The sequence below is a fragment of the Brachycentrus maculatus genome, unplaced genomic scaffold, assembly GCF_059751285.1.
Source record: "Brachycentrus maculatus isolate JH-2025_06_01 unplaced genomic scaffold, ASM5975128v1 h1tg000091l, whole genome shotgun sequence".
Lineage (NCBI taxonomy): Eukaryota > Metazoa > Arthropoda > Insecta > Trichoptera > Brachycentridae > Brachycentrus > Brachycentrus maculatus.
Window position 1 is genome coordinate 694522 of NW_028280845.1, and position 23213 is coordinate 717734.

General features: G+C 34.4%; 2 protein-coding genes and 1 long non-coding RNA gene across 3 annotated transcripts; 2 read left to right on the forward strand and 1 right to left on the reverse strand.

The window, feature by feature from the left end:
- Nucleotides 1-6724: 6724 nt before the first annotated feature.
- BCAS2 (BCAS2 pre-mRNA processing factor) lies at nucleotides 6725-10634 on the forward strand. Its single transcript, XM_088258137.1, has 6 exons — nucleotides 6725-6998; nucleotides 7119-7294; nucleotides 8003-8104; nucleotides 8481-8591; nucleotides 9374-9569; nucleotides 10378-10634. Exons 1-6 carry the CDS (start codon nucleotides 6924-6926, stop codon nucleotides 10558-10560), a joined length of 843 nt encoding a protein of 280 aa, XP_088114263.1. The 5' UTR covers nucleotides 6725-6923; the 3' UTR covers nucleotides 10561-10634.
- A 1375-nt stretch (nucleotides 10635-12009) lies between these two features.
- Nucleotides 12010-22394, reverse strand: LOC148310556 (rRNA methyltransferase 3, mitochondrial). Its single transcript, XM_088258136.1, has 6 exons — nucleotides 22344-22394; nucleotides 17459-18152; nucleotides 16381-16628; nucleotides 14969-15124; nucleotides 13198-13510; nucleotides 12010-12262 (listed from the first exon to the last, which is right to left on the reverse strand). Exons 2-6 carry the CDS (start codon nucleotides 17971-17973, stop codon nucleotides 12094-12096), a joined length of 1401 nt encoding a protein of 466 aa, XP_088114262.1. The 5' UTR covers nucleotides 17974-18152; nucleotides 22344-22394; the 3' UTR covers nucleotides 12010-12093.
- On the forward strand, nucleotides 18375-21964 carry LOC148310557 (uncharacterized). Its single transcript, XR_015837379.1, has 6 exons — nucleotides 18375-18450; nucleotides 18529-18609; nucleotides 18885-19138; nucleotides 19874-19963; nucleotides 20063-20151; nucleotides 20296-21964. It is a non-coding gene; the product is annotated as an uncharacterized LOC148310557 (long non-coding RNA).
- Nucleotides 22395-23213: the final 819 nt, after the last annotated feature.

The following is a 23213-nucleotide window of genomic DNA, read 5'->3' on the forward strand; positions in this document are numbered from 1 at the left end:
ATATTTAATAAATACCTTAGTAAATAAGACTTCTTCGGAAAAAAATTAGTATTACTTAGTAAATACTGCCGAATCAATTAACAAAATGAGCCACGTTTTTATCTAAAATTAATTTTCAAATATATTTCAAAATTCAATATCTACAAATGCGAATGCGATTGTAATTGTTTTTTATTTTTATTATTTGTCTTAAGCAATCTCAAAGCAGATATCAGTGCATTTTTTAATTTCTTAGATTTTGCGGCCACGTGGATATTTATAGAAGTAATTACAACACAGAGCGTAATAATCCAAAAACGCTGTCAGCATTGCAACAATTATATTATTGACTGTAATTTTTAGTCTCAATTATCAATTTTCAAAAAAAATCAAGGTTTGAAATTGAAAAAGAAAAACAATTCATCCTGGAGTATATTGGCTATTCGCGACATATTCGAATTCGCAATTTGAAGTCGAGTTTCAGATTTTTCATAAAAATAAAATAAAATATGATATGATTAATGCATTAGAATTTATTTTGCGAAATGACATGATGATTTGAATATTGAAATATACAATGAAACTACTTTTTGAGTTTATTAATATAAACACGACTAGTTTCGAGAACTTCAAATGCTCCCATTAACAGGTGAAAATGCAGTTTGTATTTTTAGCAGTTAATGAGAACATCGGTAATTCTCGAAACTAGTCGTGTTTACATTAATCGACTCAAAAGGTGGTTTTATATGGCTCCAGAATATATAAAAGAGCTGTGTATTCCAGACAAATTGGTTGATAGACGTCTCACGCTTCAATCGGCTACAGCAACTGCTATGGGCAAAGTGATCTTATCAGCTCGCAACCAACGCACTAAACTTGGTGAGCATGCCGTTGCTGCTGCGGTACCGATGGCGTGGAATGCTCTGCCACCAGTAGTTAGAAATAGAGACGATCTATAGAAAAATAAAAACGCATTGATTTGCCAAACCATTTTCCCCAATTAAATCATAGTGAAGAGTTCTTGACGTAGTATTTAACGAATTTTATGTAAATTATCAAAATTTATTTTTATTATATGTTTTTATCTAGTATCCCTCCGTCCCTGGCGGTCCAGCATCTTCAAGATACATCTGTCACCCTCAAACTTTGTAAAGTGGGATTCGTGATACTGCCGGACTACGGGAAGACAACCATCCACTCCGCGACTCTCTATTTACGAACATCCATACAAAAAGGACAAAAGGAGCACGTACAATACGGCTGTGCATGCCACCAAATGCACACACCGTGCCTTCTACTGCACCAGCACTTTTTCCGCCAAGTTTGGATCTTATTTCTTCTTTCTCACTTGCGCCGGGCTTCGAAACCCTGTTCCGTGAATTCAAGGAAATTACTACGCGTAACGACAATTTTAAGGGTTCGTCAAAAAACGTTTTTATTTCAATACGGCAAGTTTTCGAAGGCAAAATGTGATTTCAACCTTTTTGTAAAGTGCATCATTGGGGTACTCGAATGATGAGAAGCCTGATTTTGTAGTATATAGTAGTAGTAATTTATATACCACGTGATTAATAGGTAGTCCAGGTGGCGTGTGAAAAAAACGACTACATTTTAATCGACATTTTTTTATGTATATCCAACATTATCGGTAGGATCGATGGCGCATGGAAAAATATATCTTTTATCGGTATTATATATATTCATATCCATCTTTATTTAAAAGGTCAATTATGCGCCCTACAATTAACCCTTTGATAGATTTGAGTTGAAATTAAGATATATTCGGATAAAGGGCAGTTTTTTCTGATAATGAAATAATGGATTATTACAATGCTTAAATAACAATATTTTCCGGTTTTTATGATTTTTTTAAATGTTTTTTAATTAATGTTTAAACTAAGAAAAAAAAAATAACTACATACTTTTAAAATCTGAGATACACAAAGGTTTTCCATTTAGTATTTCTAGCCCATAGTGTAATGATCAGCACGCTCGGCTACTGTTCTGGAGGTCCCGGGTTCGATTCCCAGGGGGGGTCAAATAAATAAAAGTGATTTTTTCACTACAATATTTATTCAATATTACTCTGGACTGGTACCTGAAGCGGAGGGCTGATCACCTTTCCTTCATGTGTTAACGATCAAGATAACACTGCGTTTATATGATGCAGTGCCATATCCACTATTGGGGGTGGGTAAAGGTTGCAAAAAATTTCTAGCCTTTAGCTATAGAGCTATAGTCTAGAAAGCTATAATAGTATAATCCTCTACTACCGCTGTCACTACGGTAAAATCTGTTTGACTATTTTTTCGCCGGGGGGAAATCCGCAAAGGGCCTTTTTTGCCCGTTAAAAATAAATAAAATCCGCAAAGGCCTATTTTTTGTGCCACACCAGGTACGGGCAAACCCGCAAAGGCCTAATTTTTAGCCCGTATGTCGTACGGGTAAATCAGGCAAAGGGATGAAAAGGCAGCTTTTCGCGCGTTAAAAGTGTTAGGTTCCTGAAAGAGTTGATTTTATGCATTGTTCTCTTTGCATTTCATGACCATTTTAGTATTTCAGAATCAAAAAAAGGGTTATGCAGAATTCAATGAAAAAATTCTCTCTTAACTAATTTAAACCAACCAATACGCCGCTTCTCTGCAGGGGTAGGCAGAGAGAATAGAACGCCATACCACTATGTCTTTGCAAATATTATTCGTGTCTTCCACATGCATTTATATTCTAACGCACGAGAGTCTCACGCATATTTTAACTGCTACGCATATTTTAATTACGTTTTTATTTTCAAACCCTATCTTTTCTTTTTCAAAGTTATTTATACCAACAATATGGAGAACTTTAAAATTAAAAATGATGGTTTTTTTCAACAAAAGTACCTACGTTAATGAAATTTGATTAATTTATGGTCTATTCTTTATTACTTTTTGCAGCTAATTTAATAAAAATATCCGTCGGAAGCTATCAGTTTATGATTAAAACGTGTTTGAAAAGACTTCTAATAATATGAAATTTATTGAAATAATTTGAAACAATGTATCAAGATGAATTTTTCCATTTCAATAACACCATATTTATTCTTAAATAATATTAAAGACACATATTGCGATTTACAGTACACGTTGCGTTGTGATATAAGTTCTTAGACCAGAATACAAGTATGCATTTAAATGCATAAACGCTTAAGCGTTTCACTTTTTCGTTTGATCCAGGCCAATTCGCCCTAACGCGCCTAAAAAAGTTTTACTTCAATAATATCCTTAATTTTCCTACAAGTATATTTTTCTTTCAAAACGGAGTACATGCAAAACGTATTATTAATTAAAAATTAACTGCTTTGCCTATATTATTTTTTTTATTGATGAATACTTAAAAATTAACGAATAAGCCTTTATATTGCAAATATCTTTACCTCTAAATGTTTTCTTTTTTGTTGTTTTTTTCTTCTTGTTTTAAATCAGTATATATCCGCCTTTACAAGGTAGTACATGACGTGTCCGTCAATAAATGAAGATCAAGTGAACGCCGCGTGGATCCAATCTGATGCCTTATGCACCATTTCGGACAAAATTGAAATAATGTGTGTGAAAGAAAAAAAACCTTTTAAAATTCCACACAATATTATTTATTTATTTATTTCTAATCACACGCTTCTTTATTACAAATCACAACTAACAATAATGTGCCCTCGCTTAGTTTTACCATGCCGAGGGCACATTTTACAATACTTGTTTATGAAAATAAATTAAATTTAATTTTTTATGTCATGTAATCAAATAAGACATGGCTGAATGCTGCGATCTATTACAGATCTACCCACCTCCACTATTTATTTATTAATACCTCTTTTATACGTGTTTAACACCTAAAGCGCGATGCCCTCAAACAAAACGCGCCCAGCGGTGGTGGGTCTGATCTGACCCAGTACAGAAATCGCCTTTTAGACGTTTTTTGTCGGGTTTTTATATTTTATATATTAATCAAAATAGGCTACATAGCAATAGGATAATGTGTCATAAGTTTTGTATGAGAATTTTCAAGTTTTTGATAGTTTTGAATTTAAATTATCCAAGCGCTTCATTTTACATGCGAACTCGACCGAGCGCAGCTGCTAACTACCACCGCGTAGCATGTCGCACCCGCGTGAGGCATGATCGGCATGAAGCAGTGGTTGTAAACATGTTTATTTTTACTGAATTCAAATAATTTGTGTTTTTAATTTTTTAACTATATTTTAAGTCAACATCATAAAAGATAGAATTTTTAACTTTTATTTGTTATCTTCAAATATAAAACGTGGTGGTTAGCTCCAAAAACCACAAAATGATTCTGGGATTTTGACTTGAGTTCATAATTCAAGATAAATTTTTGTCCATAATGCAATTAAAATTTATTTTAAATACAGTGAAAATGGTAAATTTTTCATTGAAAAATATAAACAGAATTGCCCAAAATGGTGTAAATATTCATTTAATGTTCGCCATTTCTTACATAGATTTGCGGGTCTTAGAAATTATGAATATAATTTTGTACGGTACTAAATAAAACTAATTTTTGGGTATAAATTATTTTTATATACAAGTTCGTTAGACATAATAGGTAACAAATTTAATTTTAATATTGACAAGTAAATTATTATCAAAAAATCAGAAGACAATCGCTACTTTTCTTGTTAAAATCGATGTCTTCATCACTTACTGACATTTCTTACAAAACCAAGTTTTCTGTTTCACTTTAAAATTCTGTATCTAAGGTTTTTGAATTCTAAATCACTGTCATCTACACTACTTTCTCACTTTTCTTTCAATTTTAGAACTGTCCAAAAGTCGTCCAATCTCGTTATGAGATATTTATTTTTTTTCCTGCCATTCATTGTGGTAAAGTGTCGTAAAGATTTTTTTTTTAAAAACTAGAAATTGTTCAAACATAAAACAGTTTATTGTGAAGTTTTGAAGTTAGTAACTTTGTGTATGTCGGTGTTGTATATATACATAAATCTATTATATACTATATATTACCACTATTTGTGGTATTTTCTAAGTAAAACTTAAATTAAAAATGGTTAGATTTTACCAAAAAGTAACTGCCGAATCAATTTATGAAAATATTAACAACTTATGTAATAATTACACTTTTTTAAACGTGATCCTTAGTATTTTTCATACAAGTAAACAAATAAATCAGTTTAAAACGAATGTAAAAAAAACAATACACAGAATCAATCGCCAAAGATTGACAATGTTTGCTTTTGTTTTGGGGAGTTCGAGGGCACGGCAGACGGCACACTAACACATTGATAGCGAACAACTGACCTTACTCAATATGATTTTTGATCTTTTATTTGTTCTTTTTTTTTAAATAACTCATTCGAATCTGGTCCGATAATTTTTGTTTATATCTCAATTTGTAGGTAATTGTTTGAAGAACGATTACACTGAAGGAAAACGACGTAAAAAAATTACCTATTAAGTAATTAATAATTTTCCGCCATGGTGGGTCTGATCAGACCCACCATCGCAGAGGAGGTGTTAATGAACTGTCACGAGAGGTTGTATCATACATGATAAAAATAATGAAGGACATTGGTACCACAAACCAAGCTAGGATACAAAATGCCGAACCCTGTTCTAAGTGGAACGGAAGATCTGCTGACGACAGTCAACAGGCTTTTACTGAAGAGTTTTACGTGGTTTTCTCCCAGCAATGAACAAATACTGAGAAGTTCCTGATTGGCCCACACTAGATTGTCCCGGCTGTTCCCAATACATTTTTTTAGTTAGAAGAAACAAAAATCCACTAAATGATCTATAAACCTAGCACATAACAAGCAAGGTAAATAATAACTGCAATTCCCATCTTTAAAAAAAGCACTGAGTCGTTGTTTACAGCAGGTGCAGACATATTAAAAATTGCCATGATGATTGCCAACCTTCAGCGTAAGCAGCACGAGTTGACAAAGGAAAAACTAAAGTAGACTGAATGTAGTCGAAATGAGATCCCTCAGTCGGATGTGCGATAGATGTTTGATAAAAAATGCAAGGCTAAAATAAGCACTATCGATAAAATTTAGAATGGTGCGTTGAGATGGTTTGGGCACGTTGAACGAATGAGGAAAGAACGGTAAAATAAATTTGTGAGGCAAATTTGAAAAGTGAGCTGAAGAAGGTTGAGAACGACTTGGCACGATCAAGTATACTGAAAACTTGAAAGTGGTCAGTTCAGGAGTCGAAATAATCGGCGGGTATGTATGCGGAGATACATGAATGTGGAAGAGGTGAATATTGTTTGGACAGGACATAGATAGTGGGGTGTTCTATTTCCTCTGCCTACATAAGCGGCATAATTGTTAGTTACAAAAAACAGTCTTCGGATTTCGAAGCAGACAGATTCGTCTTCAAGAAGAATCAATGTTGAAAACTATTTACTTGCTAAGAATCTGTTTGCTTAGAAACCAGTCTACGCTATATTAAAGTTATAATAAGATCAAGTGTTTGTTTTTTTTTCATTTTTTATATTTTAAAATGAAAACCATGAATTAAGTATAACAAATATTTAGTATATTTTGTAAAATGTATTTTAAATTGAAACTTTATAGAATCAACTGTTTTGCAGTACTATTTAATTATATTTATCGGTTTTTGTTTGTAATGAATACTGAATACTTGAATAAGTAGGTACTTAAGTATTGTCATTCAATCAAAACAAATTCCCGACCATCCCAATGAAACTCTTTTTTTTATATGGCAACAACATTTTTAGTTGTCAAACGACGTCAAACAAATTTTCCAAAATAAGTGCGCATCGACTCATCAATATACTGTGTATCACTGTGTACTGTATAATCTGTGGCATCGTAGCGAATTCGCAAAATTAAAGACAAACAATCTTTCAATATTACGATTTTATTTGAATTTACATATTAGGTGTACTCTTAACCTTAAATAATGGCTGGTGAAGTTGTGGTTGATGCTTTGCCGTATATCGATCAAGGTTATGATGATCCTGGCATTCGAGAAGCTGTAAGTATCTTTTTACATCAATATATACATATTTGTGGAATGTAATTACATATTATGTTCCAGAATAGTTCAATGCCAGGCGTTTTGTCCATGTTATAAATTTCTATTGCTTTCTTTTAGGCATTGGCGATGGTTGAAGAAGAATGCAGGAGATATCGTCCAACCAAGAACTATCTGGAACAATTGCCTCCTTCTGCGGTAGCTCATTCTTCCGCTACTTTTGAGACACCTCTGCTAAGAAGAGAGCTGGAAAGATTGAATGCTAGATTACCCCCGGAACCTCTATCAATGAAGCGGTAAGCGATTTTACAAAGATTTCAACAAAGATTTTATCAGTTCTATATAGGGAAAGATACATTTAGTGGGACAAATGGAGGGTTGTACTTTTTTTTCATAAGTAGGTAATTTTTGACATCAGTAATTCGGCCTTAGCGCTCACCAACAGCGCTTACCGAGTCACATTCAAAATCCACCTGGTGGCAGAATTTGCAAGTTTTCACATAAGTTTCAATAATTTTTAAATTTGGAATTTGTACATTTTAAATAATTTTAATCCTATATGTAAGTACTTTTAAATCATTCGTTAACAAGTAGAGGCTTGATAAAAAATAAAAAGTAAGTACTTGCCTATATCATCGAATATACACACAAATATGATTTTTTCACTTCATTTATTTTCAGGATTATTCATTCGGAGCCTTCAATTATTACATTAAATTTAAATTGAAAATAATTCGTAAAATATTATGTCATAATGACCATTTTCAATTTCAGCCTAAGGGCATATTCAATCAAATTATATGATAAGTTGAAATTGACAGTTACTTATGATTTAAGTACAAGAAAATTGCCGCTCTAGTGAGATCGCTAAACAGACACGAAGGCGCAAGCTTATACTTCATTGTTTTTTTAGTACATGAAGGAGAATTTTTAGAAAAACTGATTTTAATTTCAATTCAACTTTTCATTGATTGCATTTTACCTAATTTGCAAACCTTATTTAGGTATGAACTTCCCCCACCCGTTGCCGGCAAACTCAGTGATGCTTCAGCATGGATTGAGGCTGTTGATAATTCACACGCGCAACTTGAACACCAAGCTACAAGGTCTTTTTTTCAATATTTATTTTAAATCTGTGAAGTTTTTCATGATGCCCCGTGAACAAATTACCATAAAATCATAAATGACAAAAAAATACAATTATTATGTTATGTATTAAATGTTAAATCAAACACTGAGTTTTTTTAGTCTACTATGTTGTATTTTAATTTAAAAAACAAACAAAAAAACAATTGTATGACAATTGTTTCGCCTAGTTATGGCATTTTTAAATGAATGTGAAGATTAAATGGACTACATAGCTATAGTCCGTACATAGCTATACAATTCTAGGTACTTAAGTAATAGTTTAACATACAGTAATAATTTAAATTATTATGTTATTTGTTATTTAAATTTTATAAAAAGGTATTTTAATTCCAGGGTTATGAATCTGGAATTACAGTTAGATTATGCTTGCGAGACGTGGCGAGCATATTTGGAAATCATCAACAAAATGGTTGCCGGTGCACAGACCAGACTAGCAGCCTTGCGGTTAGTAAGAACTTGTAATCATTTGCTTAAAAAACAACAGCGGTAATCACTATCCGCATTAGTTTATCCAGTTTTTCTAAATTAATTTGGGCTGATACTGGACAAACATACAAAAACTAAAGACAATAAAGATGGCTCCAGAGTATCTAAAAGAGGTCAGCTGTCACGACATCACTTTGGAGACCTTCCAGGTGGTCTTCTTACGTCTGGGTTCTCTTAACCTGTTAACTGGGGAGTTCACTTTTTAATTACGCAACATATATGTATAGGGCGCAAACTCTTTCACTAGGACGTGTCTGTACGTCACGCCCGGTGGACGTGAATTCATATATTTTATTTATGCTTAAAATAAATTAAAAGACTATGAAATATATAATTTTTCGTTTATTTATGTATAAATCACAAAGGAAAATACAAAATTACAAACAAATAGAAAAGAATTAATGTCAAAACATGTATGGATGACTAAATGCTTTTGCTGTTGGAAAATACAGGTTCCGCCGATTCCAGGGCGCAACATATATTTCAAGAACGTATTCATATGTCCTACCCGTACCCGATATTGATTACCTTTTACGTATTTATACGTCCTGCCCGGTTAACAGGTTAAAAAGCAATTCAGCCCAGTCCTTGCATTCTATAAACATGGGCATTTCAGAATCATCTTTCCCATCTGACTATATTCTCTGTACTACATTTTCCAAATTTCCGTGTTCCTTATTCGGTCTCTTAACTTGTTTCCGGCTATGCACCTCAATGTCCTCATTTCCTGACGATTTCAGAAAAGAGACGGCTGCAGTGAACTGGGAACGAAAATCAGTCCAGACTGCCATCGGATCCAAGCTCCGGGGGTTGGAGCAAGCTTGGGTCCAGCTGGTGTCGCATAACTACTCCCTGGAGAGAGCCATCGCCGAGATGGAGAACCTGCTGTCCCAAGCTCAGATCTTGACTAAGGATGATCCACAAAGGGAACCTCAGGTACCTACTTTATTTCTCTTACCGTACTTTACGAACTATAAAGGTGGAGACTGACCAGAGCGTTTCGTCATAACATCGCTCGCGGCGAGCATCAGCGAGCATCCGAAACTATGGATGGAGGGCTCGGCTCGCTGTACTGACTGCCTGAATGCTCGCATCGTAACATGTTACGTTAGGACGAAATGCTCCGGTCAGTCTTCACCCTTAGATGCATCGTAATTATAAAAAAGACATTTTTGTCAAATTCTGATGCATCTTTAATTTTTTTTAAAGACATTTTTACTACTGTTATCATTCGATTGCAAAGCAAGACTAAAAAAAATATTTTGGAGCTTTTGTGGATTGTCGGAGTGGGGGTGTTCGCGTCAGAAAACATTAATTTGCAAATTTCACAATACAGTTTAAATGAAAGAAGTTTGTATTTTTTGTTGAAAAAATAACAAAAGCAGTTGGATTATGAATTTTGTATTTTTATTTCAAACTAGCTGTACCCACGCCTTGCTGTGGCTCAGTTTGGTTAGATGGAAAAGAAACCATACTTTTATGTTTAATTCCAGATTAAATCATGAAAATACTGAAAATGTATGAAACAACAATGAATTTTAAATGCTTAGTGACAGCACTAGTTAAGAAACATGCTGTAGCCATGAGTAATGCTTAGTATTGCTATAACGTTCAACAGATGGCACTACCATTGCGGTGAAAAAATTTGGATATAATCAACAACTAACATGTACCAACATAATGCAATCCAAAAATGTGGATAATGGTGTTATCTGAATAATAAATTTTACAATCTGTTTTTTAGGCCGAGTTACCGACCGAGATTAACTACACAGAGAAAATGGGGGAAAGGATGAATGAAGAAAACTCACCGAGTGAAGAGGATGTCTCTAAGCAAAAACGAGCAGAGGAATACAACAACGATGATGAAGATGAACCACCGAAGAAAAAGAAAATGGCTCAGAAAGAGGATATATTTGCAGAATAACGATTAATGTGCAAACATGGCTTTTAGACTTAATTTTATTTGTAATTTACACCTGAATAAGAAAATTAAATTAATTTTTTTTTTTAATTACATGTCAAAATATTTACCTGGTGAATCAACTTCGTAGTGTAATGATCAGCACGCTTGCTAACCGTTCTGGAGGTCCCGGGTTCGATTCCCAGGGGAGGGGGTTAAATAAATATAAATGATTTTTTCACTCTAATATTTATTCAATATTACCCTGGACTGGTACCTGAAGCGGAGGGCCGATCACCTTTCCTTCATGTGTTAACGATCAAGATAACACGGCGTTTATTTGATGTAGTGCCCTATGCACCATTGGAGTGCGGATAAGGGTTTGAAGAAGATGAAGGATCAAACTTGTACACCAAATGCACGAAAAAAGAGTTCTTTCTTGGGTCATGAAAGAAGATAAAAATGTATTCTTAAATATTGTGTATATATTGTCAAGCGGTTTTTTTTATGTAAAGACAAAATAAACAATAATTACAAAAACGCCAGTAAAACTGAAAGACAGTTAATATGTGGTATCTCGCTGATCTACTTAACATATCGCTCACTCCTTTCAAGAACGTCATAAATAAAAAAACTTGATTTTTCAGGAGAACATTTTTAAAGTTTAAAAATATAATATAATGATATCAAGCCACTTATTGAACTTTTTACTGTGCAACAGATCTGTTTAGGTAAAACCTGAAGGTTTTTTCTCCATTTGAAAAATATTTAGTATATTCAAAAAAATAATTAAACAATACCTTTTCTTTAAAATGCAAAAACAACACTTTCTGCCCTGTAGCGGGTAAATATTAAGTTAAAAATACGCCGCTTTTGCTGGGATATAGTACATTTTCTGGGCATTTCGAAAACATGCACAACTGAAAATTGACAATTTTTTATTTATGACATTCTTGGAAGGAGTTAGCGATATGTAAAAAAAAATATCTTAGAAAATGCCGGAAGGGTGTTTATATAACGTGCAGGCAATATGGTTAGGAATTAATTGAGTTTTTTGGGCATGCGTACGCAATACAGGTTAGTATTATCCGGCAGGTACTCTAAGCGTGTATTACGCTTATTCAAAGAGGTAGAGCGGTTGAGAAATTACTTATTTCAAATGAGAATAATGTACGTATAAATAAAGGAATTCTTCTTCAGTTCTTTAGACACGTTGCGCGTGGTAATGAGGATAGCCTGGAACGACTGGTTGTGATCGGCCTAGCCTAGAGGAAAAGTGAGGGATTGGAAGATTCCCTCAGCAGGCACCAGCAACCACCGAGATGCCTGCAGCAGGCACCTCGGTGGTTGGAGCGCTATGTGCAGCGAGGTCAAGGGATAACTGGAGAAGAGTCATTGCTTCCACAAGGGTTACAACCCTCAGTAATGAGGAATAAGATGGAGAAGAAGAAATAAAGAAATAAATGTAATCAGTACTACATCTACATATAATTTTATTCTCTTAATATTACAATAATACATTTATTTGGATACAGAATAAAAATAATTTCTCATTATCTACATATTTAATGCCAAAGTATCTTGTGATTTTGAAGATCTGGCTCCGAGGAGGATTTGTCTCTTTATTTCAAAAACGATAACTGCCAGAGCTATACTGCTGTTCAAGCTGTCTATTCCGGGTGTTATCGGCACATTGACTCGGGCACCACCTCGATCTTTGATGAAACTGCAAAAAAAGGCTATTGAGTACCAATTTGAAAACTTTGGGAAAAAAATTATGTTTTCATTGTCTAGTCAGTAAATCAATAAATCATTGTATTGAAAGGATAATTGACTATGTAAAGGAATGATGGGCAAAATAGTACACATTATACAAGTGATCATTTAACACATTTTGGACGGGTGTCTTTTACGCCTGTGGACCGCTGGCGACGGGATTTGATAATTGTGTACATATAGTTTAGACCTTAACAAAGAGATTGGTACATAATATTCATAAAAGAACTTTAAATAATTCCTTTTTACTGACTTTGAAATGAGGGCTGTGCAGAAGGTAAAAATACCCTTCCCGTCCCTAAGCATCAATCGCCCAAACGGGTAGAAATGAATACCTTTCCCGTCCTTAGTATGTTAAGCCAGCCAAACGCCAGGTCGTAAGCCCTGGGATGATCAGACTTCCATCTTCTTTCATATATTTACATTTAAAAAAAACATAGATGTTTTATCTCAAGTTTAGACAGCTATACAGTGAAACCCGGATTTTACGTGCCCGGATTTAAAGTTAACTGCCAATTGCGTGTTATTATTTCAGTCCCGATATATTTCAGTACATTTATTCCCCGCTTTAAGGTTTCATCCCCAATTTACGTCGTGAATATTTAAAATATGCGAGTTACGCGTGCTTGATAATGAATCTGCGAAGTAGATACATTACTTCGGCCGCGAATGGTCGACGAGCAACGTTGTGATTGGTCGGCGTATGGCACGCAACATGGTGATTGGCCGATATCTTTCAATTTTAACCATTAAAATGCTATGACATTTGTTCTGTCATTCATTTTTGACTCGGTTTGTAATGCTTCTTTCTTTTTGACATCATTCGCAATCATCATTTACACACAGTTTTTACGTTTTTAAATTTCTATATAATTATAAACCCACCTGTAGCATTCTTCACTGATGCCGTGGGTTTCTCCACCGATGATCACAGTAATGGAGGTTTGCTTCGAATAGTCCACTGAGTAATACGGAAGTAATGGGATAGCCGTTGAAGATACATTTTCATCATAATTTCCGTCCGCTGAATATTTATCAATGAGGTTTTCATCTGTGTTGTTATCAGCAACAAATACGGTACTATTTGTCCCTATTTTTTTTGAGATTTCACTCCAACTCAAATCTATTTCCACCGGTATGCGGAAGTGGGCTCCGGATGCGCTTCTTAAAACCTTGCTATCCCAAATATCCACACAACCTGAGAAAATAAAATATTTTATTACCAAACACTTGGATAAGTATTAAGATAAACATTTATTATTTTTTGACATCTCATCAAAGATGAAGAAGAATATGGAAATCTGGGCATTTACGGGACTGACGACCGTCATAGGCTGGTTTAAGTGATCACTATACACACGTGTAACATTCACCAATTCTACCCATTATTGACAACCACTCTACTCAAATTCTTGGAAGTTCTATATATATATATATGAACCAATTTCGAAATATTGTTCTTGAATCACTAAAACTTCACTAGAGACATCTATTGGTGAGATGAAAAGAACCTTTTTATTGAGCAGAAAGTCTTTTATTAGTATGTGAGGTCCGAATCCTGGACTATAATCACACACATAAGAAACGCCAGAAAATATCATTTTCATTTTTATCATTTTAGCTTATAATTTGACCAGATAATTTTAAGTGATCACTTTACACATGTGTAACATTCACCAATTCTGAATATATCATGTCGTGTGTAGCTAGTGTGTAAAGTGATCACCTAAACCAGGCTATGATGGTCTTTAGCCCCGTAAATGCCCAGACTTCCGCATTATTCTTCATCTTTGATGAGATGTCAAAAATAGTATGAAAAGTATTCCTATAATTTGAGATAATCCAGATTTGTGAACAAGTATTTGGACACACTCAAAATGTGATAAATTAAGATAAACCTTTGCTATCATCACCTTTAGTGAAAATTTTAATTCAAAATGTGGTTGCATCATAGAACACTACACATTCCATGGACTGATACGGTCAGCAACGCAAATGTGCTCCAAAGAGCAGGTAGGTAGACAGTTGCTGACTGATATCAAAGTTCGGAAAAAGGTTTTTGAATTATTTTAAACTTATTTTTATATAACGGACTATCGGCTTTAACGGACACACCCCCCCCCCCCCCCCCCGATTAGTCTATTATATCGAGGTTTTACTGTATTAAATACAAATACTTTCAAGTGATAGTTGGCATGGGGGGGTGCCAGACATGACACATGAAGACAAGAGAGGTGACATCAGAGAGCACCAACCTGGTGTTTTATAACCTAGTCAACAGAACGGAACCTGATCATGTAAGAACTGCTTGTAAATTAAGTGAATTACAAAGCTTACAAATGAGACAATTACAATAAAAACTGATCCCCGGCACAAATAATACTATATAATTTATATTTGAAGCACTAACTTAGTGATTTTCCATTTTATAATTAAAATGTAACTTTGTTTTTAAATTACTATAAATATAGTAGACTTATAGAGTAGTAATATAGAGTCTTGATAAAGAAGCGGTTAGCTTCGAAACCGGTAGACATTATAATTAAGTTATAATTAAATATTTATAGTGATTTTCAAACAAAGTTATATTTTAATTATACAAATAATACTTTTAGTTCTTAGAGTTTTTTTTAAAAATATTTTCATCAATTCATACCTTTTGAAAGATATAGATTTTCGCAACCCACTCCGAGTAAGGTCCTCAAAATAGATCCTAAATTTCCAGGATCTCTGATGTTATCACAGATTACATTGAGAGGCATAGAGTCCAGCGGTGCCGGAATATCGAGGACTTTGGGAGTCTGGAAAATACCTAGAAAATAAAATTGATAAATGGTTACAGAATTTTAACACAGTTTGCGGGAAACGCATAAAAGCGTCTTTTACATGCTGTTGGTAGAGAGCGGGAGAGGCTTATAAGCTTTCTATTTACTTCCTTTTAGTAGAGCGCGAGACGCCACAAAACATTGTACAGATCGGAATTGGGTTTGCGGTTACTCGTGATTAGTACATGAACTTAATTAGTATACTAATTAAGGTCAGGTATGATGAAAAATCCGCCCGACAACGATGACATAAAATTATGTAGACAATATGCATTCGCGGATTGCTTTGATGGTTTCTAATACTAAATTAAGTTGGGGCAGTACGCACGGAGAGGTTAATCTAGGGGGAACGAAATTTATGAATTTAAGTTCAAAAAGTTTAGTATTGTAAGAGCTACTTAACCCATATTTTTAGCAATCTTAAAAATAATATCAAAGAATATTTTCCCTTTTTAATTTTTATAATTTCAAATCGTTGAATATTGTTTTTGATAAAAAGCACAATAAGTCGAAGCTGCGAGTTCTACGTACTTATACATCAGGACTGCTAGCGACATGTTATATTTTTTACTTTAAAAAATGTGGTATTACCACAAGGAGAGAGCGGGACAAGTAGATTAGTCCACTTTCGTTTGATTTGATTTCCGGCCTCTCGCTTATCGGATAACCACCGCCAGTCGCGGCGCGGCCATGAGCTGGGGAGGACGTGCAATCTATGACTCACGAGGCGGCGAGTTACGAGCTACGATATATGATTTCAATACAAATATGAACTGGTGCTTATCCGAAAGGGATAAGCGGAGACTAGAGGCTTTTGAGACGTGGTCCTATAAGACTTAAGAATTTCCTGGAGAGACCACATCACGAATAAGGAAGTTCTTCAAGGAATCGAAGGAGGAAGGCACCTGCTCAGGACCCTGTCCGCAAGGCGTGCAAGGTGGACCGGCCACGTATTAACGTCAAGAAGGTCTCTTGCATGCCATAATGGAGGGTATGACCGAGTGGACAAACTCTAGGGGACGCCCACGCCCAGAGTACCTGGAGGACCTGTGCTGAGACTAGGACGTGCGCTGCTCATCATATGCAGATTTCAAAAGAACCGCACAAGACAGGGAAGAATGGAAGAGAAGAATAGAGGAAATTGCTGCAAACCAATCCCAGGATTGAAACCGGAGAAGAAGATGAACTGGAGTCTTTTGGTACCATAATCAGTACGAGAAAGGTTAATAACATACCAACTTACCCATGATACCCGGGCAGGTTTCTAAACCGGACCACATCTGCATTTCTTTGTAGGGCATTTTGAAGAGCTTCGGTCCCTTGGAAGGCATGAATGGCTGAACCTTCTCCAGATCGCTGATCCAGCTGAACAGCAGCGTGTCCAGTTTGCATCCGGCCTGAAGACCATCCGCGATAAGTCGCCAGCCTTCCACTAATATCTGCCCACACTTTGCTCTTGTTTTTCTCGATTTTAATCGCATAATTAAATTGCTGGAATAAGAAATAGAAGAAATATAACTTTCAGTGTCCGTGCACAACAGATAAGGAGAACTTTCTAAATAGCTTAACACAGACAGGAATCCAACTCTCTACCCAAGTATCCACCCTTCTTTCTGAACCTAATTCTAGAATTGCGGTCATACTTTTTAAAATGATAAAGCTAAACACATTTAAACTATGAACATATTTACTAATTTTATTATTTTTATTATTTTATTTTTATTTTGTTTGTATTTAAAAATAAGACTTGACACTGGCAGAAACATCCTCTCACTGGGTGACAGCCAAATAAATAATAATAAAAAAATTAAAATTCAATGTTCAATCACGTAAATGAATATATAACAAGAATTGCTTTTTATAATTGTTACGAATGTAAAAAAATATGGTATGACATAAAGTACTAAGAAAAGAATACACTTTAAAAAAAGTGTGTTGAGATGGTTTGGGAATGTTATCGAATGAGTTAAGAAAGAACAGTAAAACTGCTGAAATTGGCTGTCCAAACTTAAAACACAGTAAGGGACACTTTTTTGTAGTAAGTTTTTTTTTGCATTTTTGGACTGAGTAGCATCTACTTAGTCCAAAAGTGCAAAAAAAAACGTACTACAAAAAAATGTCTCTTACTGTGTTTTGAGTTTGGACAGCCGAAGTGGTATCAAACGTTTTGACCAATATCACTAGTCTGTTTTTGGTTGGTTGGAAGATATTGCTTTTTAGCGATAAGCCCCCCAATGTCCATATTTTTTTTGTACATAAAGTTTAAATAAATAAATAAAATAAAATAAAATTTTGCTCCATAAAAACAAAAAAAATATTACCTAATTTTGGGGTCATTAAAATCTAATTTTTCAAATAACAATCTTCCTTGGCTGTCGAATATTGATGGAACTTCTCGTTGCACTTTTATTTTCTTAGCATTATCTTCATTAACTTTAGAAAATTTAGGTTTCTTCGGTTTCTTTTCTTCTATTTTTAAATCACTGAATCCCTCCGGATGAGTTATAGCATCAATCTTTTTGAAATCAAACAATTCCGTAGTAGCAGCTTCCGCAGTCGTAGCGGGAACAATTTTCTCTTTTGGTGTTTTTACACTTTTATTGTAACTTCCGCTTCTTTTACTTTCTTTTATTGTCGACCGCAACGATTTAAAGTATTCCTTGTCTTTAAACCCTTGGGTAATGTCAATAACTTTTTCCTCCTTCAGGGGTGGAGTAATCTTTGACGGGGTTCTGTGGGTCCATCTGCTGTAATTGCACACATTTTCTAGCATACGTGACGCACTACATGACACTAAAAAAGTTCTCCCATATATTTGGGATATTTGAAGAGCCATTACGATAGGTATAACCTAAAATTCGGAGCACACCTCTGCAACGCCGATTTGTATCTAAAATAAGATTTTTATCCACAATGTTATAAAGTGTTTATAAAAAAATAGAATACTGACGTTTGTGAGTGTAAAAAGAATTTATGTTCATAAGTAAATGTCATTTTTTTTAAGATCAAACCAGCCTGTGATATCTCGCGGCCATCTTTGATTCCTGCGGTAAGAAGGGTATGAAGGGGAAAAAAATAAATTTTTCGATAGACCTTGCGCAGTAGCTATTTACCGAATGACGTATCCGAGGATCTGAATGGGCTAAATTATGACGTCATGCGCAGAACAATACGAGTTTAAAAATACCTTCTATCATTTCAACTGTGGTTTACCCCCTCCCCAACCATCAAAACATATGATTTCGGTAGGTAAACAAAACTTCACCAAGATGGCCGTTTTCCCGTTGGCTTGCGGACCATTCCATTATCACGGGTATTTTTTTTGGAATCATTTGAAATAAAATGGTTTATACAAATATTATTAGTTTATATCATCTCTGTTTTGTTTCAGGTGTAAGATTTCAACTAGGCATTCTATATCAATCCAAAAGGAATCAATGTTTCACTGCCAAACATATATTGTGCAAGAAACGTAAGTTTAAATTATTTGCTGATGTTTATCATTTCTGCATTATCACTTTCATTATGTTGTGTAACGTTAAACTAATGTTTTTTTTAAATTATTATTTATAGTTTGTATGTAACTCAGAACTTCGTATATTTAATCTTGAATTCAACCGAATTTAGACGGCCATTTTACTACGCACTTGTTTTCTCCGGTTAATTTTAAAATTATTCAAAATATTACATATTTATGTTATTATATTTTAATTGTAATGGTTTTTACAAATTTCTTTTTTATTTCAGGGTGTATGGATAAGATTTCAATCAGGCATTATATAACAAAACGAATCTTCGTTTTTGTTTTTGAGTTTCGAGAATCGAATTTGTTTCGAGAATCCAAATCAAGAATTGATGTTTGAGATATACATTTTCCCTGTGAACGAACGAACAAAGGGATGTTATTTAATATCAGTGCGCTAGATTTAAATTTATCACTAATTGGATCTTTCCTCAACCTGCCTCTGCTAAACGAGTATTCTTTAGCAACGAAATACGACGTAAGTTAATTATCTGTTGATGTTTATTATGCTTATTTTATTAGCTATTTTTTTGTACTATGTTACACGCAATATATATATACAATGACAGATTTAGAAGGGTTTGAATATCCTGATTTCTATAGGACAATACATAACAATGCCGAAGTGGTGAGGAGGATGTTTTACAATGGGTAGTTGCAGTCATCAAGAAGTACTTCTCCTTGTATCATGATTGAAAGTGAAATAGCAGAAAAAGGGAACCTTAGAAGAGAGGATAAAAGCGAAGATAGCAAAGAAGAAACAACACTGCAAAAAATTAAGTTTTCAGTGTTAAGATCGCATCTCGATGATCTAATAACATTTATCAACTACTCGTCAGATAACGAAGTTCTACTATATTGTATGCATTTTCGTAAATTTAGAGGGTTGATTGAAAAAAATTGTTGTTTTTTGAAAGAGTGCAAACAAAACATTTCAAAGCTGGATTACTGAAAGCGTATCGATATCAAACAGCAACATCACTTCACGACGAGTGTTCGAAGACAATATTTTTTTTTAGTTTTGCATTGTTTATTTATATCTAAATACATTGTTCATATTTTGAACAAGAAAAAAATGTTTATTTTAAACCTATTTTCTAACCCATTCTCTCCAATTAGTCCATTTTATCGAGGTTTTATTTCTCATATACATGTATATAGATTCTTGTGGCTCTATTACATACCCAATATTAATTTAATTATATTCTTACAGCTCTCCGTTCCGAGTTATCTAGTGCTAGCGGAGCTCTCTAATTATTATGAGCAGCTAGCAGAGCCTCTTTGTTTACTCTTGAACCCCGGTGTATGTATCTTTTTCTTTTGTGAAATCATTTATTTTACTTCAATAATATTTTAAAATCAATATATTATGTCTTGGTATTAATTGAGTTAAATTTTTCAGCTCTTTATTCCGTGTTACCGAGTACTAGCAGAGCTATCCAATGGAATCAGCAGCTAGCAGACCCTTTTTATTAGCTACTGAACCCTGTGGTATGTATCTTCCCATTAATGTAATTATCAAATTTCTTATTCATTCGTTCTCATACACACCTTTTAATATTATACACGTTTCTGTGGAATTCTATGTTAAAATATTTTACTACTTTACATTTGATGCAATATAATTTATTTTAGGAGTACAGCCACCCGTTTTGTCAATTTTATTGGAGAATCGAGAGTTTCTAATCTGACTCCAAGGAATCAAAAGCTGAACATGGGCGATGAAGACGAAGAAGCAACTTCGATATGTTCAAAAGAAATCGACAACATTTGAACAATGGCACATTGCTGCTCGTAGATATTAAGAGGGGAAAGTATTAGTATAATACCTTTCGTTGTTAAATCTGATTCCTTATAGATTTATTTAATGTCAGATCAAACAATCGCATCGCCATAAAAGGTAGATGATATACCTGAAAAGATAAAGCTCTTGCTATCGCTTTATATACAGAAGGACCTAAGGGCTACAGGTTACTGGCTAAACTCTGCTTTGCCTTCTCCAGTAACCATTGAAAAATAACTATACTTAATTAGGCTGAAACCCGGCATTAATGACATATTATTTACCAATTTAAGAACAAAAGAATATAAAATTATATATTATTATTATGATATATCATAATAATGATAGATCAGTAAAAACTTGTACATAATTGTTATATTTTATGAAATGAGTCCTCATGTAAATTTCAATTTACGAAATGGATTTATCGAATTGCAATGTTTTTCGATCACACATTAACTATTAGGATAAAAGGGCTTTACACACCTTACAAGCAACCTCAATAATTTTCTTTTTTTAAAAGTGGTGCTAAACATGCAGATCTGAAGGGTATTGTTCTAACTACAAAGAAATTTATTTTATTTGGCCTTAAGCCTATAGCTATTGTGTGATCAGGGTACCACTGTGTTATTCTAAAATTGTTCAAATGAGGCCGATCTTATTTATTTATATCTAAAAGTACATTTCTATAATATATAGGTCCAAGAAAACTCTTCAGTATTCCTGGTGACTTTACAATTCGGTATATGTATTTAACAATATTTCTTTATTGATATGAAACATAAATACAATATTTGGTAATGCCTTAAGCACTTTCGTTTAAAGTAATGCACATTAGTTGTAAACAAGAAGGCTTTTTGGGACCTAGTTTGAGCATTTGAGCACTACACTGAATTTTACTGTCCGGCAGTCAGGTTAGCATGAAAAAACGGATGATTGGCTTGTGCACTTGTCCGTCTTTCTCCGGATCGGTGCGCTCGATCGGTGCACGATCATGGTTAGCATGAACTCGATCACTAAAGCTAAACCGTTGTAATCATTTTTATTTGCAATAACCGGACTGCCAAACAGTAAAATTCCGTGTAGTGCACAAGGGCCCTTAGGGCGTTTGTCCACTACACGGCATTTTACCGTCCGGCACGTCAGTTAGCGTTTTTAAACGACGATTGGCTTGGATTGGCTTGTGCTTTACTCCATCTTTCTTCGGATCGGAGCTCTTGATAGGTGCGTGAACACGTTGCGCGTAAATTCGATCACGCTACACTGTCGTAGTCGCTTTCACTTTTCAAAACCTGACTGCCGGAGGGTAAAATTCTGGGTAGTGGACAAGTGCCCTTTGTGTGTGTAATTTTAAGTACAATAATAATTTTATATATTCCTGTAATATTGTAATTTTCTTTGATTTGATCCAGAAGGTTATAGGTTTAAGAGAACTAAGAGTTCTAACAACTCGAGTATGTAATTGGTTCACCTTCCGGTTCAGTCAAAGTATGGATATAATAAACCTTTTTACCAGCTAAATGATTTTTTCATTTTTCAATTTCATTGAATAATGTCAAAATCAATATAGCCTAAATATGTCATCAACATAAAACTCTGTAAAATGCGTATTTTGCCATTTTCCTGAAAAGGCGGGAAAATGACGAAACGCATTTTACAGAGTTTCATGTCGATGGCATTTTTAGGTTATTTTGATTTTGACATTTGAGCTTCTTCTTCCTTTTTGTCTCTATAAGGCTGTCGAGTGCATCGATCAGCTGATTTTTCTGCGTAGGTTATTTTTTAGTGTGAATAGTGAGAATATTTAATTTTCTTGATTTTTTTCAACACGTATAATCATTTACCATACTAATTTGACAAAGATATCAATCTTTACTAGTATATAATCTTTGGATCAAACCGTCTGACAAGTAAAACGACACCGCCGATTTCACGTCGATTTTGACAGATTAAACCACAGATAAAACGCAGGTTTTATTTTGTTTTTATTTTTTAATCCGCTACTTAGGTACTATGCACTTGCATCACTTATCCCGGTATAATAATAATAATTTTGGATAATTTATATAACGCCTTTTTCATAAAATTCTACCTCGAGGGCGCATGGCCAAAATGTTGGGCACGACTCTTCCTTGAACGATGGTCACGCTTGAGAGCAGCTTGTTGAGCTCCCATCATTGTTCAACTGCAGATGGGGAGGGGTGATGATGGTCTTCTTGTTGTACCAACATAATTAAGCATGCTTAATACAACCATGATCTTTAGCTGTATACATTCGTATATTAACATTAAACATACTCGTTTACGTACATTGATACTAGCCCGCTCATTAGCAAACCTATTCAAGAAAGCTCAGAGTATGCCCTTTCCACTCGCGCTGCCGGTGTTATACTCAAAAATCGAACAACTATCGATTTTTGAGCATGCTTAATTCTATCAAAATATGTGCACATATACTACTAAGTAGCAATTGCTCAATATTAGCGTGCTCATTTGCTAATAATGAGCACGTGTATCAAGATCACTATTTCTTAAAGTGGGCGATAACGCCCCCCTGTGGGCGTTATAGAAGACTTTTGTAGGCATAAGAAGCCCAAAGAGACAGATAGAAGTGCTAAGAAACATATTTTTATTCCTTCTCTCTTTCTTTAATGAGACATTCTGGCGATTTTATTTTTCCCTTTGACAAGATATTTTAATAGGGGAGCGCCAGACTAAAAAAGTTTGGGATCTCGTGATCTAGACCTAATGATTTTGGACTCAATAATTT